The following is a 16107-nucleotide window of genomic DNA, read 5'->3' as shown; positions in this document are numbered from 1 at the left end:
CGGGGGGGTCCTGGCGCGGAGCTCAGCTCCCTGGGGCACCGCGGGGAGCCACCGGCGGGTGCTGCCCCCGTCCCACCACCTCCTGAGCAGAGCCTGGGGGGGCTGGACGGGGGGTTTGCAGTCCGGGCTGCTGCAGGGCACGAAGCGTGGAGGCTGCCTGGGGGAGCAGCAGCAGCACTGGGGGGGGGGCAGCAGGGCCTGGTCCCCGGGAGCGAAATGCTTTGACGACGTGGAGGCGAGCTTTAAATAATTCACATTGTGGTAAACTTCATTCGAAACGGGGAGAAGGGGGGGGAGCAGGGAGGAGGAGAGCAGTTACAGGAGGGACACCATGTGCAAAACTGTAAACCAGGGAGAGGGAGGGGGCTGCAGCCAGCTCGTCTCGGCCCCGCTCCCCGCACGGCGCCGGAGCCGCACCAGGGGAGGCTGAAGGCCGGGCTCCTGCCCGGCTCCCCCGCTGCAGCGCCCCCGTGGGCATGCACAGCCTCCTGCTGGACGGCCTCTGGGGGGGCCAGCGAAGCCGTTGAGGATGCCGGGAGGGTGATTCCATCCCGCTCCATCCCCCAAATCCTCTTCGGGAGCGGAGGTTCCCTCGGGGAGGGGGGGGGGCCGCCCTCAGGAGGAGTCGCGGTCCATGCTGCACCCCAGGGCTTCGATGTCGTTGCTGATGTGCGAGATCATGCGGTCCCACTCGTCCTCCTCCGAGGGCACGGACTGGTCGTCCGAGCTGCCCGCCGCGCCGTTGCCGTTGGTGGTGGAGTTGGAGGTGGTGCTCAGCGTCCGCCGGTACCTCCCAAAGCTGTCCGTGATGATGCCGCGGCCGTCCTTCACCCCGATGGTCTCCAGGAAGTTCTCGAAGTGTTGGCTGTCCTTCTCGGGGATGAAGGGCCGCAGGCCTGCCCCACGAAAGGAGACACAAGGAGAAGTAGGAGAAATAGGAGCTGCGTCACCCAGCGCTGGCGGGGCCACCGGGGCCTGGGCCACCAGGGACTCCATCTGGTGGCCACCTCTCCCACTCACAGCCCCGAGCCACGCTGCTGGGCAGGGGCCGAGGAGAGCTGACGGGGCCGAGGCAGGATTTCCTGAGCTCAGAAGGGCTGGCTGCCGCTTCAGCACCGCGGCACGTTGCTTGGCCTCGAGCTCATTACCCTAACGGCATCAGCGGGAGATTAAACGAGGGAGGGAGGGCGGGCTCAGGACATCTGTCCCTGCCCCATCCCCGCATCCTGCCCTGGGGCTGGCAGCTCAGCACAGGCAGGGGTCAGCCGAAAATCCAGCAGGGCTGTTACGTGCGCCTCCTCGCCGCCCAAAGTGCTCGGAAGGAAACGCCACGCACCCAAAAACTTAGGGCCGAAGGGTGAGGGGGACGTAAAGCTAGGTGCTGGGGAAGGCTCTGGTTATTAACGCTGTTTGAGACGATTGGAGCCAAAATTAAGCAGGGAGACTGAGCTGAGGGACTCCGAGAGCCCCTGAGGCTGTCAGCGCCCTTTTGGCGAAGGGAAACAGAAGGGTCCTGCTCCCTTCCCACCTAACGCCCGCCTGCTGGCGCTGCACAGCACCACCTGCGTGCTGCCCGTCCTTCTGGGATTGTAAGGTCACTTCATGAGGGTGTAGGTTCCCGAGGCACCCTGTGCAAACCAGAGGGCTGAACGCCAAACCTGTCCCGTGTTGAACACCTCGCTGCTTGGCCAGGAACAGTTCTGAGCGCCCCCAGCACGCGGAATCCTACAGGGCCCTGAGCATCGCGCCCTGCTCGCCGTCTGGTGGCCGAGGAGCTCGCGCCGAGCCCACAAAGACGAGCAGCAGCAGCAGCAGCCTGAAGCAACGCGAGGCGGAAAGGCGGAGCCACTCACCCAGGAGCAGGAACTTCCTGCTGTCCCCGTAGAGCTGCTTCAGGTTGATGCAGAACTCGTGGATGGAGGCCCCGTTGCGGTACTCGTGCAGGAGCATGGCGAACTGCTGGATCTCTTGGGAAGAGAGCTTCGTCCGTAGCTGAGGGAGAGAAGCACAGCGCCAACGGCACAGAGTTATTTTCGGAGCGCTCCCAGCTCTGAGACGGGGAGGAAGGAGAGATCGCGGGAAGGCTGGGGACTGCTTTCGCCGCTACTGCGGCAGGAGCCACCGAGCTGCAGCGCTCCCAGGGGAAAAGCAGGAGGGGACGGCGCAAAGCTGCTGCTGAGCTGGCAGCTTTTGGGCTGGGACACGCTGCGAGCGCGTGCGGGGAGCATGGCTCACAAAATGACGGGCCTGGGGTGCTGGGATGCGTCCCCCCCACGCTGCGAGTGGACCAGGGGGTGGAGGTGCTCCCGCAGGAGGTCAAGATGAGCCTGAACTGGGAGCCAAGCAAGATTTGCCCGAGACGTGGCGTGCAGAAACCCGAAAGGGAAGGCGATCTCCCCCTCGTGGGGGCCCTACCGTCATCATGTAGTCCTGCAGCAGCTCCGTGGCCGTGGTGCTCAGCTCGCTCTCGCTGACGGTCTTGATGTGGGGAGACTGCTGCGGCAGGAAGGAGGAGGGGGAGTTGTCACCCGCTTCTAAGGCTTCTGGAAAGGAACTGGAACACGAAGAGCCGGTGAGCCACCCCCCGCGCCCGAGGAGCTCTGGGTCACGTTGCTCCTGGAGGGGCGCTCACGTACAGCGGGACTAACAAGGAGCGCATCAGCCCTGTGATTTGCTGGACACGAAGCCCTACGGAGGGACAGATTCCCCTCCAAGCGCTTTTCCTTTTCAGAAAAGCGGGGGAAAAGGTCCAAAAAAAAAGGTCCCCAACCATCTTATTTCGGTGTTAAATCTTAAATTCTCAAACAGTGTCGATCGACTTGAAACTCGACTCGAACCCAGCAGTTTGTGGGCCAGGTTTTCAGCCCACGACTGCTCTTACGCTTGCGGTGGTCACCGAGCCAGGAGCAGCGGGGTGACAGCCCCAGCCCCGCCGTGCCTACGTGACCGCGGGGGAGCAGCGCTACCCGAACAATGCCGCCAAGGCTGCTGATTTGGCAGGCCCCCGCTGCACCCAGACACTGCTGATGCTGGGAAACGTTCCAGCCAGGCTCAGCAGGCGCTCCCCAGCGTGCGGCGGTCCTGCTGGGGGGGGCTTAAAGCTGGCAGCGAGGCTGCGTGAGCCAGGTGTTATCCCCAGGGCTTGTGCCGTCGCGTTCACGCTCAACTTACACAGTGCTTGCTTCTGTCTCGTAAGGTTCTTTCACGTCCACTTTTGTAGAAGAGTCATCTGCAAGGGAGACGTTGGAGGGGTGAGGTTTGGGAGGCAGGAGCTTGCCCCGGCCCCTGCCCTACAAACACGTCGCTTTGGGGCTCAGCTTTTGGGCCGGAAGGGGAGAAGGGGGGTGAGGGGGCACAGGGCTGGGCACGGAGCCCCAGGGGAGACGCACAACCGCCAAGGGATGACGTGGTGCCTGGTTAACTGCCTCCATCCCCCAGGAACAGAAAGGCAAAGGGTATGGGGCAAGGACATGCTAAGGCTCGTGTCTTTTGGCTCCCCACAGCCTGGAAGCAGCTCCAGGCAGGAGAGCTCCCTGGTGCTGCTCCACCTCGCGTGCAGTCAAAGAAAAAGGGGCTCGTTCTCAGCACAGAGATGACCCCGCAGGAGGGGAAGCAGGGGGCTGGCTCTGTTTGGAGGGGGGTGAGGACGGGGACGCGGAGGGGGCAGGCTCAGGCCGGGAAGGGGCGCCAGGAGCGAGCGCTTACCGCTGTGCAGGGACATGTGCCGCGTCGGCGTGGATGCCCCATCGAATATTGCTCTGTCTAAGAAGTCGATCGTGGACTCAGTGTAAACAATCTGGAAGACTTGGCTGAGGAGCGAGCACAGCTCCTCCGCGGTCACCTGGGGAGGGAGCAGGGAAGGGGAGGTGCGTGGCGCAGCGGCCTTTAGCTCGGCTCCCTGCAACGGCTGCGTGGCACGGGACAGTGTGTACCGAGCGTGGCGTTTATGGGGCTGCTGCCTGCCCAGCAAGGGAAGGGAACCTGCCTGTCCAAGACGTGGGACGCTGCCTGCCTTGAGGTGACAAACCTGGAGCCGCGGGGCAGCCGGGTTAGCTCTCCCTGCTCCTCTGGCCCCAAGGCATTCGCCTCGGTGCGAGAGACGAGCCCCGAGCTGTCTGGCATCTCATCACCCTGCTGTAAGGCCGGGCAAGCACCCCAGCTCTCCTCTGCTCTGAGGCAGCGGGTGCTCGGGTGCTCCATCCCCCGGCAGCTCACGGCTATTAAATCCCACCCACGTCTCTGTCCTGTCTCTTCTCCTTCCTCGGCTCAGCCGCCCGGGACTGCGGCCGCGTGCCCTACACCCCGAATCGGTGCGGGTGCCCGGTGCGGGGAGCAGAACTGAGGGCGCAGCTGGAAGCGAGGAGCGCGCAACGCCGCCCTCAAGGCAGAGGGTTCCTGCTGCGGGAGCGGGAGCACGCTGGCCAGGATGGCAATCTCTGCGTCCAGACACGGGATAAAACAAACTGCCGGGTCAGCACCAGGAAAATGCCCCGGCTAGCAAATCCTATTGTGGGGGGAGATTCGGCTGCCTTCGCGGATTTCCTGCTGCTGGGGAAAGCTCCGGGCGGCAGGCACCACAAACGAGGGCAGAGCGTCTTCCGGGAGCGTCTCGGGTCTGAAGCAGGTCACGGGGCTGGGGCACCTCTGCTGAGGTTGTGGCCACCCCGGTCTAAATGTGATAAAAACCTCCCTGTAACCCTCTTCCCACCGCCAGTGCAATTCAGAACTGACTCTGGAGCCGGGGAGCAGCGTCAGCCGAGTGTTTGGAGCCTTACTTTGTTCTCCGTAGCCAGCACCACCAAGCAGCAAGCCTCCACGGGCACCACCCCGCTCTCCGACAGCGAGCCTGACGTGAGCGCCTTGGAGCTCTCGGCGCAGAGACTCTGGCTGGGGGAGATCCCGGGGTCCTGAGCTGAGAAAAACACAGAAGTCGTCACGGGAGGCCCGAGGCAGGGAGCAAGCAGAAAGGAGCCCTCTGCACGCCAGCCCCGTCCCCGACGCCACCTCCCTGGGGGCAGAGCAAAGCCCCCAAACCAGACGAGTGCAGGATCCCGCGGCCAGGAAGAAAACACCCCGGGCAGGGAGCTCCACCTGAAAGACGCCCGTGGGCAGAGCATTTGGATGCGGACCCCGTGATGTAGAGCAGGTTCCCGACAACTCCATAAACCGCTGCCTTAATTCCCGGGGCTCAGACAGCCTCGGGAGTCCTGCGGCAGAATTACAGCCCCGGAAGCCGGCTGTTCGTTGGTTCTCCAGCCCGTCCTCTGCTGTCGCAGGGTCTGTAATCCAGTAAGTCGCTGGCGTTACAGCCGCTAAGGAGCTCAGCCTGCCCCCAACCAGGCGGCTTTAACCCGGGCAGGGCTGTAGGGGACGGATGCCCAAGCCCTCCCCAGCTGCTCCAGACCCCACAGCGTGTACGATCTCCTGCTCTTCCACTCCCTCCCCAGCTTCCTCGGGCACAAGCCTCTCCCCAGGACACTTCTCCCACCTCCGGCAGCTCCGAATCTCTCGCAGTCTCCCCAGCCCCGGGAGGACACGCGGCGGGGACCCCACAGCGCTGTAGGATGCACGGCTGTGCTTTGGGACTGCACCGCCCTAAGCATCGGGGCTCAACCCCATCTCTGTCGGGGTCGGAGAGCTGCTGGAGGCTGGGGGAGGAATTTCGAAGCACGACGCGAGTCCGTGCATCCCGACACAACCGAGTACATGGCCCAGCTCCAACGTCCTTCACCGTGCCCTGCGTGCTCGTACTCTGCGAGTCCCGCCGCTCGTGGTGGGAGGGTCCCAGCCCTTCCTCAACCCCCACGGTGAGAGAAAAGGAGGGACTGGAACAGCTCAGGGCAGGAGGAAGGACACCAATTACTCGGGTCTGTCCTCAGCCAGCATCACCTTTGTCCCGTTTCTGTCAGGGGAACGCTGCCCCACACGGGGGCGATCCGGCTGCTACGAGGCTCTGCCCCACAGCAAGGCAGCCACCTGCCTCTGGGCACCCTACGCGCCGAAAATACCATTTGTTGCCCCAAAATGTCCCCTTGCTAGCATCTCCGGCTCCCAGCGCTACCAGGCCGGCTACCGCCCGAGCTCTTAGGGTCAGCGGGAGCAGGACTGCTCCCCCCAAGCCCTGCCCGCGCTGGCCCCGACCTACCTGTTTTCAGCACGACCAAGTGAGCCGAGTCGTCGCGGATGTAGGAGACGGACGCGATGTCGTGGATGGGGACCCTGAGGATGAGATCCTCCCCGTCCCGCCACACCAGCTTGATGTTGTAGGCGGACAGGCTGATCACGGCGTCGTGCTCGGGGGTCAGCTGCCCCGGGAGCTGGTGCGCTCGCTGCAACGAGCACGGGTGCCGTTAAAAAGCCGAACTGGTTGCCCTTGGGTAGCAGGGTGTGTGGGGGGGAGGCTTCCCGAAGTCTTCTCTAAGGCTTCCCTCCCACACTGGGGGTCACCCGGGGAGGGAGGATCCTGCTCGGGGCAGGACCTCGCCCCAGGGACCCCCCCCCAAGCCTTTTTCCACGCGCGGGCACGGAGCCGGAGCGGCTGGTCAGCAGGGCTGAGCGCTCACCTTGGCGTTATCGATCAGGTGCAGGATCTCGGTGCGGCTGGAGGGGTTCAGGTACCCCGGGATGGACGTCAGCTGGCCTAAATACTGGGAAAGGAGCAGCAGGCAGCTGTGATGTCTCTGACATACCGGCGGGCCCCCCCCCAGCAGGCCAGCTGCAGGAGGGGAGACGCCGCCAGCTCCGCGCCGGGTGCCCCCAAACCCTCCTGAAGCTGCCGGATAGCACCCACCTACGAAAAATCGCTCGTTTTTAGGGTGAGCCTCACGCTCTAAGAGCAGTGAGGGCCTTCCTCCAGCTGAAGGGAGCTTGCCTGGAGCTGCTCTCTCCGTTCAGCCGCTGCAGTGAGCAGCGAGTATTTGTTTCCTTCGGCTCGGCGGCGGCTCCACGGAGTGCCTTTCCCGCAGGCCGCGTCGCCAGCTATTTCGCAGGGGCTACAAAAATGCCACCAGCTGCCAGGCCGAGATGGAAAAAAACCCATTTCTGCAAGAGGGGTGCCCGGGAGGGGTGAGGCCAGCAGGCAGAAAGCCGCCCCCAGGCCCTCCGAAACTGCAGAGGAAGGTAATTCAGCGCCCGCAGAGGCACAAGGGGGGAAAAAGAAAGTGAAAGAGCCGTGAGCCTTGTCCCGTGCCGTGCTTGTGCTGCCTGCGGGGTGAAATGTAGGTTCCCCAGGAGGGTGCGGGAGAGGGGGAGACGTGGTCCCGGCCGGGCAGGCGTTACCTTCACTTCTTTCTCGATGTAGTCGTTCAGCAGGATGTCCGGCTCGACGCGGTCGGGCAGGGACACCACGACGGTGTGGAGAGGCCGCCTCTCCGTAACCTTCTCCTGGGCCTTTTTGTCGCGGCCTTTTTCACCCTTCAGGAAGACTCGCTTGAAAGGGGACACGATCCCAGGCTGCGGAGGGAAGGAGGAGACGGCGGGGCGTCGGGGACGAGGGCCCAGCACCGAGCTGGGGGGACACCGGCCCGGACACCTCCACCCCGTGGGCCGACGGGGTCAGGCTTCAGAGCTACGAATCCCAGCGCGTTGTCTTCTGCTGGAAACGTGTTTTTCTCCCTTCCCGGCAGCACCCCACATTTAGGAACACAGCTCCCGGAGGGCAGCCTGCGCCAGGCCTCACCGCCCGCAGAGGGAAGGATTTCGGCCTTGCGTCTAACCCAAACCCACCCTCTTTTACCTTAAAACCCTCACCCCGTGTCCTGCCCCTGCACCCCCTGACCCTCCCCTCGGGCTTGGGGGACGCCCACGAAGCACAACTGCTGCAGACCCCCCCCCCCACGCCCCGTTAAATCCCCGTTCTCCTCGCTGCGTCCCCGGGCAGCCCCCCCCGGCGCGGCTGCTGACGCAGAAAGCCCCGAGCTAAAAGCACAGCACAGCGCCCGGAGGCCTCCTTGCGCTGCTTTTTCTCAATTTAGACGAGCACGAGGGATCGACGGCAACAAGAGACACGGCAGCGAGACCGAAATAACCCGAAAGCATCGCCCTGGGACAGGGAAGCGGTAGGGGAAGAGCTCCTGTTAGCAGCACTTCCCAGCCTCCCCACCCGCCGCAAGGACGTCGGGGACGGCCCGGCCCCGAAACACTTCCCTTCGAGCCGGGCGTGCCGGGGAGATAAAAATAAAGGGGGGAGGTTTGGAGGACGACGGTGGGGCCGGAGGACAGCGAGCGGGACCATACCTGGCCGGGCTCCCCGGCTCTGCTGCACGCCAGCACCGCCAGGCACTGCGGGGCAGGGGCAGAGCATCCCTCGCCGGGCCGGGCTCCGGAGGAGGAACGTCGTCCCTCCGCGCCACCAACTCCAGGCGGTTCCTGCCAAGGGGCAGGGGGCAGCTCCTGGCTCGGGATAGAAGAAATTCCCCCACCCCCTGTAAGAAACCCTCGTGCCGAGGGCAGGGACGGGGCTGGGCCAGCGGAGCGGTGCCCAGCCGGTTCCGCTTTCCGCGCCCGAACTGCGCGGATCTGGCCCAAAACGTGAGCGAACCCCGAGAAATGGGGGGGGGTTCCCCCCGAGTCTGGGGGTGCTCCCGAGCCCCGCGGGAGAATCGGATCCTCCTCGAAGCGGCACTCGGCCCGCATTTTGCTCCTCGGGGAGCCCAAATTCAGGGCGGCGGCGGGCAGCAGTGGCACAAGGCGGAAAAGCCGCGGCTTTTTGGGGGCCGATTTCAGCCAGCACCTACCTCGCCCTCCATGAAGCGCCCTGCTACAGCGAGGTGACGCGGGGGGGGGCTTCCCAAAAGCTCGTCCCCACTTGGGGGGGGGCTGTCCCCAGCTGCACAGGGGCTGCCGAGCCCCGCAGTGGGTGCCGGAGGCTGGCGGAGCCGCACGCGCTCGCCCGCCTGGCAGATCGCGGCCCGGAAGCGCGCCAACCGCAGCTTCCTCCTGCGAGCGGCGAAAATGTTTGGTTCTCGTTAAAATAAAAAACAAAAAAAACGGGGTTTGAGAAAGGTGGGGGTCTGAGGGGGGGGGGCAGCTCCAGGCGGGGTGAGGCTGGCGCCCGCGGGTTTCGCCGTTCCGCGGTCTCGGCCCCGGAGAGCAGAGGGGCGCGCCCAGCAGGGCGATATTCCCGGAGCCGGGCGGATTTTTTTAAGCCCGGTTTCTCCTCCAAATTTCAGCCGTTTTGGTACGACCCCGTCCTCCGGCTCCGTCTGGGGGACACCGAGGGCCGCGCAGATTTCCTAGGCCTCGTTTCCCCCCCCCTCGAGAGCTGCAGGGAGCTGAGCCGAAGCAGTGCTCGGCCCCCGGTGAAGTGCCTTTCCCAGCACAACGGGTTCAGAAAACGCTTTTTTGGGTGTCCCTAAGGGGCAGCCCCCCCTCCGCCGACACCTCCGGGCCACCTCCAGGCTTCAGAAGCCCCGGGGAAGGGCCCCGAGGACGCAGCTGTGGGCACGCAGGGGGCCAAAGGGGCTGCTCCGAGGGGCACCCGGGTGTCCCTAGCAGGGAACGCGCTGCCCCCCACCCCCCCATCCCGACGCCGAATTTGGTTTTTTTCCACCCGGGGCCCCCTCCCGGCTGTCTGCACCCGTCCAAAAAGGAGCCGAGGCTTTCGACAGCGCCCTAAATAGGCTCAGCCTTTCTGGGGGGAAGGTAAAGGGAGAGAGAGCAGCCCCGTAACCCACTCGAGCGGCTTCTCGCGAGCGCAGCCGTGGAAAGCCGGATCAGACGGCCCCGACGGCGGGACGGCGCGCCGGGTCCCGCCGCTCTGCCGCGAGCTGTGGGCGATTAAAAACGTAACGAGGCAGCGTGTAAATTACAGCCGGAGGTGTGCCGGGCAGGGGATGCCCAGTATCCCCCCCCCCCGAGTAGTCCTGCCACGAGGGCCGGGTGCGGAGCTGACGTCCTGGGCCCGCTCCACGGAGCCGTGCTGGAACCACGGCAGGGCCGGGAGGGGGGCCAGGGGCTCAGCCCCTGAAGAGTGGGCAGAAAGCAGCCAGCAGCCGGCTTTACCGACCCTACAGCTGGCCTTACCGACCCTACAGCTGGCCTTACCGACCCTACAGCTGGCCTTACCAACCCTAGAGCTGGTTTTACCGACCCTAGAGCTGGCTTTACGGACCCTACAGCTGGCTTTATGGACCCTACAGCCGGCTTTATGGACCCTATAGCCGGCTTTATGGACCCTACAGCCAGTTTTACGGACCCTACAGCCGGCTTTACCAACCCTACAGCTAGTTTTACCAACCCTAGAGCTGGTTTTACCGACCCTACAGCTGGTTTTACTGACCCTAGAGCTGGTTTTACAGACCCTAAAGCCGGCTTTATGGACCCTACAGCTGGCTTTACCGACCCTACAGCTGGTTTTACCGACCCTAGAGCCGGTTTTACCAACCCTACAGCCGGTTTTACCAACCCTACAGCCGGTTTTACCGACCCTAGAGCTGGTTTTACCAACCCTACAGCCGGCTTTACCGACCCTACAGCCGGCTTTACCGACCCTACAGCTGGTTTTACTGACCCTAGAGCTGGTTTTACCAACCCTACAGCTGGCTTTATGGACCCTACAGCCGGCTTTACCAACCCTACAGCTAGTTTTACTGACTCTACAGCTGGTTTATGGACCCTACAGCTGGTTTTACAGACCCCACAGCCGGCTTTGTGGACCCTACAGCTGGTTTTACAGACACTAAAGCCAGCTTTATGGACCCTAGAGCTGGTTTTACGGACCCTACAGCCGGTTTTACAGCCCGTTCCCTGCTCAGCTCTGCCCGTGCCAGGGCTCCTGGGCTGATTCCAGGTGTGCGCACCTCGGAGCGGGTGCAATCCCAGAGCTGCGGGACCTTGGTGCCACCGGGACCCTTCCTGCAGAGCCCGATCCCCCTCCGCCCCACCGCAAGCCACCCGTCCCCAGACCAGGCCCACCCCGTGCCCCTAATTCTGTTTATTTCGTCCCGGCCGGGCCTCAACCCCTTCCCCCGACTCCTTCCACTCCTTCAGCGCGCTCCCTGCGCGGGCCAAGAGCCGGGGGGGGGCACCGACATCGCAGCGCTCCGGGGCTGGGGGGGACACACACACACCTCCCCCAGGTCCTTTATGGGGGGCCCCGAGGGTCCCTGCAGCTTTGGGGGATTTGATAAAGTGCTGAATTGGCACCGCAGGGACTCAGGGCCGGGGCGGGGGGGGCACCCAAGTCGGTCATAAAAAAAAAAGCGGGGAAGGAGCTCGGGAGCAGCCCAGGGGTGGCACAAAACCACCCGCAAAGCGAGGCGAGGCTCCGGGCTTTCACGTCTGGCACCGCCGCGCCGGGCTCCGGCCTCCCGGCCGGGATTTTCCTTCGAGGCAAGAGGAAAGGAATTTTCCCCGGCTATTTTTAGCAAAAGCCTCGTTCCTCCTCGCAGAGATTCCTCCGGCCCTGCTCCTCCCTCGCTCCCGAGCCGAAGCTGCCCAGGAAGGCAGCGGAGCCACCTCCGACCCGAATTTGCTGGAAGAGCTCCATGGGTCGCCGTGTGCGCTGTTTTTTTTGGGGGGGGGGGAAATTGGGCGGCGAGCCCGGCTTCCTCGCAGCCCTTCGGGAATTCGGAGGTTTTCCTCCGAATTTTTGGAGGAATTCGCCGGTTTCGGGTGAATTCAGGCCTCTCCGCGGGGCCAGGCCGGCCGGGGGGCACGGCCCGGCGCTGTTTGCAGCCGCTCCTTTGCAAGACGGACGGCGGCCAGGCAAGCCTCGGGCCCTCGCAGGGCCGTGCACGGACCCCGAGCAGCGGGCGCGCTCCGAAACCACCAGCCTCCTCCGAACGTCAGCGGCTGGCCGGGGACGAGGAGCCCCCAGCTCCCACAGCTCGAATTTAAATTAAAAAAAAAAAAAAAGGGGGTGGAATTCCACAGGGACGAGCACAGCGAAGTCCACCTCAGCAGGAGCCCGGTGTCGGCGGGAGAGGAGGAGCCGGGAGGCGGCGAAGCGGAGGCAGGGAGGCAGCCGGCCCCCGTTTTTCGGGCGGCCTGCACCCCGCGCCCCGCGGATGCGCTGGCGTCGGCGGTCCCGCTGCACAGCCGGAGCTCGCGGCTCCTGCGAGGAGAGGACGCGGAGCCCCAAGCCCCGAGGTTCTCCTCCCAGCCCGGCGCTCGACGACTTCCGTGTCGGGTTTGAGGGGGGAAAGCGCCACGGGCGGAGCACCCGGGGCTGCCCCGAAAGGAGCCAGGAGCCCTTTTGAGGGCTACGGCGTGATTCACCCCACATTTCGTCCCCAAACTCTGCCCTAACGGCACCGCAGAGCCGAGGGCACCTGGATGCACGCCTCACAGAAGCTCATCCTGCCCCGTGAACACCGACGGAGCTGACGCAGCTCCGGCCATCCCCCTCCCTTCCCTCTGGGGAAAGCTCCCCGCCCTAAACGCGAGGCACGAAAACAGAGCCCAAGGCGGTGGCAGCAGCGGCACGGTTTGAGACGGGAGAATCGCGCCTGCTCACCAAGCGGGTCGGCTGCGGGGACGGCTCCTGCCCTGCCCCGTGCCCACAGAGCCAGGCAGCGGGCGCTCGGGGTGCTCGTTTCAGGGAAAAACGGGAGGCCCTACCTCCTGGCTGCGCCCGCCTTCGCGCAGCTTCCGCTCCTCGTGATTCCCGCAGAGCCGGCGCCTCCTGCCCCAGCCCGGACGCGCCCCCAGGCGCCTGGGGGCCAGAACCTTCTGGAAGGAGGCTCGGACCCGCAGCTCAGTCCCTCGGCGTGTTATATCCAGGCGGGGGGCTCGCGCTGGGCCTCCAACACCGCCTCGCCTCACCCCCGCGGAGGCTCAGCACCCGATCCTGCCGCTCCCATTCCTTGCTCGAGGGGCCCCAACGCAGGATTTGCCCTCCCGGCCCTGCCCCAATGCAGGATTTGCCCTCCCGGCCCTGCCCCAACGCAGGATTTGCCCTCCCGGCCCCAACGCTGCTCGCGAATAGGGCCAAAAGGAACTCACCTGCCCCATCCCAGCCCGTAATCCTGCTGGCTCAGGACCAGCCACCTGCACCCAGAGATGATTTTCACTGTACGCAAAGCGTGGGGAGGAGCTTTCCCTGCAAGCCCCCAGGGCTGGGAACGTGTGCCCCAGCAGCCAAACGAGCTCCTTGACGGTGCTCCAAGCTCAAGAACACCGCAGGGGTTTGGCGAAGAGCTGGCTCAGCATCACCGCAAGGGAAAACCCGCAGGAAACTCGCCCCGGTCGGACCTGCAGCCCCAGACGACGCCAGCCCGGTGGGACAGGGATCTCTGCCCTCTGCCCAGCGTGCCCGGGGAGCGTCGCTGTGGGAGGCGGCAGGCACGGACTGCTTCGGTTTTGGCAACGGGTAACAGCGGCTGTCGGGGGAGAGGAGAGCTGGCCCCCCTCCTACACGAGGTGGCACCTCGTGCCGTGCTTCGGCTGAGCGCCACCTCCGTGCGAACGCATTGGGATTAACGCTGAAGCTGCTCTACGACTGCCCGCAGCCCCAGGAACAAGATCTGTCCCTTGAGGCACGAGGGATTTCCACGGAAGGGAACGCCACGGACCCGGGGATCGGGCCTGTTCCCCCGTCCCCCAGCGCCGCTGACCCCATCGCGCCGCACGCAGCTCACGGAGCCCTCCCGAGGCGCGCTCGGAGCCCCAGGTCCTGGATTCAGGGTTCTGGGCAGAGCCTCGAGCGAAGCCCTTCCTACCCGGCCACGCGGGACGTACTCACGGTGCCCCACGAGAGGCGTCCGGCTCCGAGCTCGCCTCGATGGCAGCGGGGCCGCAGGAGGCTCCGAGGCCACCGCCGAGGTGCCGGTGACCGCAGGGCTCGGCTGGGAGCCTTGGGAGCCCCGGGGCGGGCTTGGTCCTGCGGGGCAGGGCTCGGAGCCTGTCGGAGGGGCTGTGTACAGCGAGCAGCTGCCCCATGCTGCACCTCCCACGGTGAAACGCGGCGTGAAATGGCGAAAATAAGCAAAAGACGGCAGAAAGCAGGGAGAACACGGGCAAAGAACAGCGTAAAATGGGGAAAAAAAGGGAAAGCGAGGGGGAAGGAAAGGGAAAAGGGGAGGAAGGAAAGGGGGAAAAACTTGGGGAGGAAGAGGGGGAAAAAGGGGGAGAAAAGAGGGGGAAAAAGGGGGAGAAAAGAGGGGGAAAAAGAGGGGAAAAGAGGGGAAAAGGGGAAAAAAGGGAAGACTGGGGGGAAAAAGGGGGGGGAAAAGAGGGGGGAAAAGAGGGGGAAAGAAGGGAAAAAGGGGGGAAAATGGGGGTAAAAAAAGGGGAAAAGCGGCACAAAGCGGCAGACAGGCGTCCCCCGAGGCCCTGCAGCAGCCCCGCTCCCCGCCCGTCCCCGAGCCCCCCCCGGGAGCCAGGGCCGGGCCGTGAGGGGCCGTGAGGGGCCGTGAGGGGCCGTGAGGGGCCGTGAGGGGCCGTGAGGGGCCGCTCCCGGGGCCGGCCCCGCTGCCGTGCCCCCCCCCCCCCCCTCACCTTGCGGCCCTTCCTGCCCTCCTCCTCCATAGCGGCTGCGGAGGCGGCCCCGGCCCCCCCCGGGGCATCCCCGGCGCGGCGGCGGCGGGGGCCGGGCCCGGCTCGGGGCGCTCCCGGCTGAGCCCCGGGGGCCCGCGGCCGCCTCAGCGCCCCCGGCCCCGCTTCCAGCCCGCCGCCATCTTGGGCGGCGCCTTCCCGGCGTGCCCCGCGCGGCGGCCGCGGAGGACTGACGTCAGTCCTCCTCCGCCGGGAAGGGCGGGGCCACGCCCGCTCGATTTGCATAACCACGCCCTCCCGTGCGTGACCACGCCCCCTCGCTCGCCGACGCCCGCCGCAGCGCGCTGACGTCACGCGCCGCGGCGCTCTCGTAGCCATGGCGGCCGTGGAGGGAGGTAGGGCCCCTCGCCATCCGCCGCCATCCGCCGCCATCCGCCGCCATCCGCCGCCGGAGCCGCCCCTGAGGGCCGCAGGAGGGGTGAGGGCGCCGCGCGGTGACGGGATTTGCCCCGGATGGGTTTCGTTACGGCGTCCGTGCCGGGATGCGGAGCTGCGGCCTGCGCCCGGGGTCCGTGTGAGGCCCCAGCCTGCCCCCCCCCCCCCCCCCCCAACCCCCGCAAGCCGTCCAGCATGGTGGGGCCTGCGGTGGCCCCGGCCGTTCCTGCAGCGCTTGCCAGAGCAGCCCCGGGGTGGTTTGAGGCCTCCCCCTGCGCCCCTCGGGGGGAGGCTATAGAAATCCCACACACGGCCCCGGCCTCTGCGAGGGTGGGAGATGGGGGCAGGGGGCTGGGGGGGGTTCACCCGTTCCCACTGGGCCTGCAGAGCCCCCCCTTTCCCATCCCTTCCCTCTCCTAACGCCGTGCTGCTTCTCCCCAGGTCGCAGCCTCCCCTCCGGCGGCCGTGGAGGGCGTCTGAAGCTGCGCGGACCCAGCGGGTAAGTTAGCGGGGCCGCCCTGTGGGCCCTTCCTTCTGCACCCCATGACACCAGTTAGTCTGGCTCTGCGCTGTCAGGCCTGAACGATGAGGTCTTAAAGACCTCGTGGTCTCTTTGGGGCCACCAAACGAGTCCCTGCAGGAAAACCACAGCCTGGGGCTGCTTTGTGCCCCGGCAGGTAACAGGGAGGCTCAGCTGATGCTGTAGGGTTCGAGGCCCTGCACCCCACGAGGGCTCTCCTCAGCGTGTTCCCGTTTTGCCCCTTGCTCTGCCCGTACCTCGTGGTGGCGAGGCACCGAGCTGCCGCCACGTGGGGCTTCCCTGCGAGGTCTGCCTGTTGCACAGAGCGCCCGTGGTTTGCCAAGCACGGCGTTTCTTGCCGTGACAGCACCCACAAGGCTCCAGCGGCCGCAAGCCTTCCAGCGTGGTGGGGTCTGCAGTGGCCCCGTCCATTCCTGCAGCGCTTGCCAGAGCACCCCCAGGAGCTCTGGGGCCTCCCCCTGCACCCCGTGGGGAGGCCGTCGAAGTCTTGGGACACATTTGAGCGGCTCTTGCCTTGCCTGCGGTGTCTGCTGGGGCTTTGCTGCCTCCTTTAACTGTGACTCTTCTCCCGCAGGGCTTTAACTCCCGATTTCTGCACCTCTTGTACCACGATGCGCTGGGCGGAGGGAGGAGCGGTGGCTCCAGCCCTGCCTTGGCCTCGCGAGGTTCCTCCCGTGCCAGTATCGCAGCTGTAA

General features: G+C 65.7%; 2 protein-coding genes and 2 non-coding genes across 6 annotated transcripts; 2 read left to right on the top strand and 2 right to left on the bottom strand.

Annotated features, from left to right (window-relative positions):
* Window positions 1–241: 241 nt before the first annotated feature.
* On the bottom strand, window positions 242–14643 carry CCM2 (CCM2 scaffold protein). 3 transcript variants are annotated; one of them, XM_066991068.1, is made up of 11 exons: window positions 14440–14643; window positions 8236–8391; window positions 7279–7452; window positions 6564–6647; window positions 6146–6329; window positions 4776–4912; window positions 3706–3841; window positions 3172–3229; window positions 2416–2554; window positions 1854–1992; window positions 242–896 (listed from the first exon to the last, which is right to left on the bottom strand). In XM_066991068.1, exons 1-11 carry the CDS (start codon window positions 14467–14469, stop codon window positions 616–618), a joined length of 1518 nt encoding a protein of 505 aa, XP_066847169.1. In that variant the 5' UTR covers window positions 14470–14643; the 3' UTR covers window positions 242–615. The 3 variants fall into 3 exon arrangements, with proteins under 3 accessions (XP_066847169.1, XP_047909313.1, XP_066847170.1); XM_048053356.2 differs by lacking the exon at window positions 14440–14643 and adding an exon at window positions 8736–8762; XM_066991069.1 differs by lacking the exon at window positions 8236–8391 and having other exon boundaries at window positions 14440–14641.
* On the bottom strand, window positions 9778–11488 carry LOC125180899 (elastin-like). The gene is made up of 3 exons (XM_066990994.1): window positions 11465–11488; window positions 10061–10923; window positions 9778–10018 (listed from the first exon to the last, which is right to left on the bottom strand). The coding sequence occupies exons 1-3, from the start codon at window positions 11486–11488 to the stop codon at window positions 9778–9780; spliced, it is 1128 nt and encodes a 375-aa protein (XP_066847095.1).
* Window positions 14644–15050: 407 nt separating the features above from the next.
* LOC125180910 (small nucleolar RNA SNORA9) lies at window positions 15051–15184 on the top strand. Its single transcript, XR_007159826.1, has one exon. It is a non-coding gene; the product is annotated as a small nucleolar RNA SNORA9 (small nucleolar RNA).
* A 594-nt stretch (window positions 15185–15778) lies between these two features.
* On the top strand, window positions 15779–15910 carry LOC125180911 (small nucleolar RNA SNORA9). The gene has a single exon (XR_007159827.1). It is a non-coding gene; the product is annotated as a small nucleolar RNA SNORA9 (small nucleolar RNA).
* The last annotated feature ends 197 nt before the right edge of the window (window positions 15911–16107 follow it).

Source organism: Anser cygnoides, chromosome 2 (genome assembly GCF_040182565.1).
Source record: "Anser cygnoides isolate HZ-2024a breed goose chromosome 2, Taihu_goose_T2T_genome, whole genome shotgun sequence".
Lineage (NCBI taxonomy): Eukaryota > Metazoa > Chordata > Aves > Anseriformes > Anatidae > Anser > Anser cygnoides.
This window is presented reverse-complemented; position numbering and strand designations above follow the sequence as displayed.

What these genes read in the sequence shown, in the direction of transcription:
- LOC125180899 (XM_066990994.1), bottom strand. Translation starts at nt 11,488, where the DNA reads ATGGAGCTCTTCCAGCAAATTCGG. An exon ending in AGCTCTTCCAGCAAATTCGG is followed by an intron (nt 10,924 to 11,464) that starts GTCGGAGGTGGC and finishes AAACAGAATTAG; the next exon opens with GGGCACGGGGTGGGCCTGGT. An exon ending in CCAGCTCTAGGGTTGGTAAG is followed by an intron (nt 10,019 to 10,060) that starts GCCAGCTGTAGG and finishes AGGGTCGGTAAG; the next exon opens with GCCAGCTGTAGGGTCGGTAA.
- CCM2 (XM_066991068.1), bottom strand. Translation starts at nt 14,469, where the DNA reads ATGGAGGAGGAGGGCAGGAAGGGCCGCAAG. An exon ending in ACCTGATCGATAACGCCAAG is followed by an intron (nt 6,330 to 6,563) that starts GTGAGCGCTCAG and finishes TGCTCGTTGCAG; the next exon opens with CGAGCGCACCAGCTCCCGGG. An exon ending in TGCTGGCTACGGAGAACAAA is followed by an intron (nt 3,842 to 4,775) that starts GTAAGGCTCCAA and finishes CTCCCTCCCCAG; the next exon opens with GTGACCGCGGAGGAGCTGTG.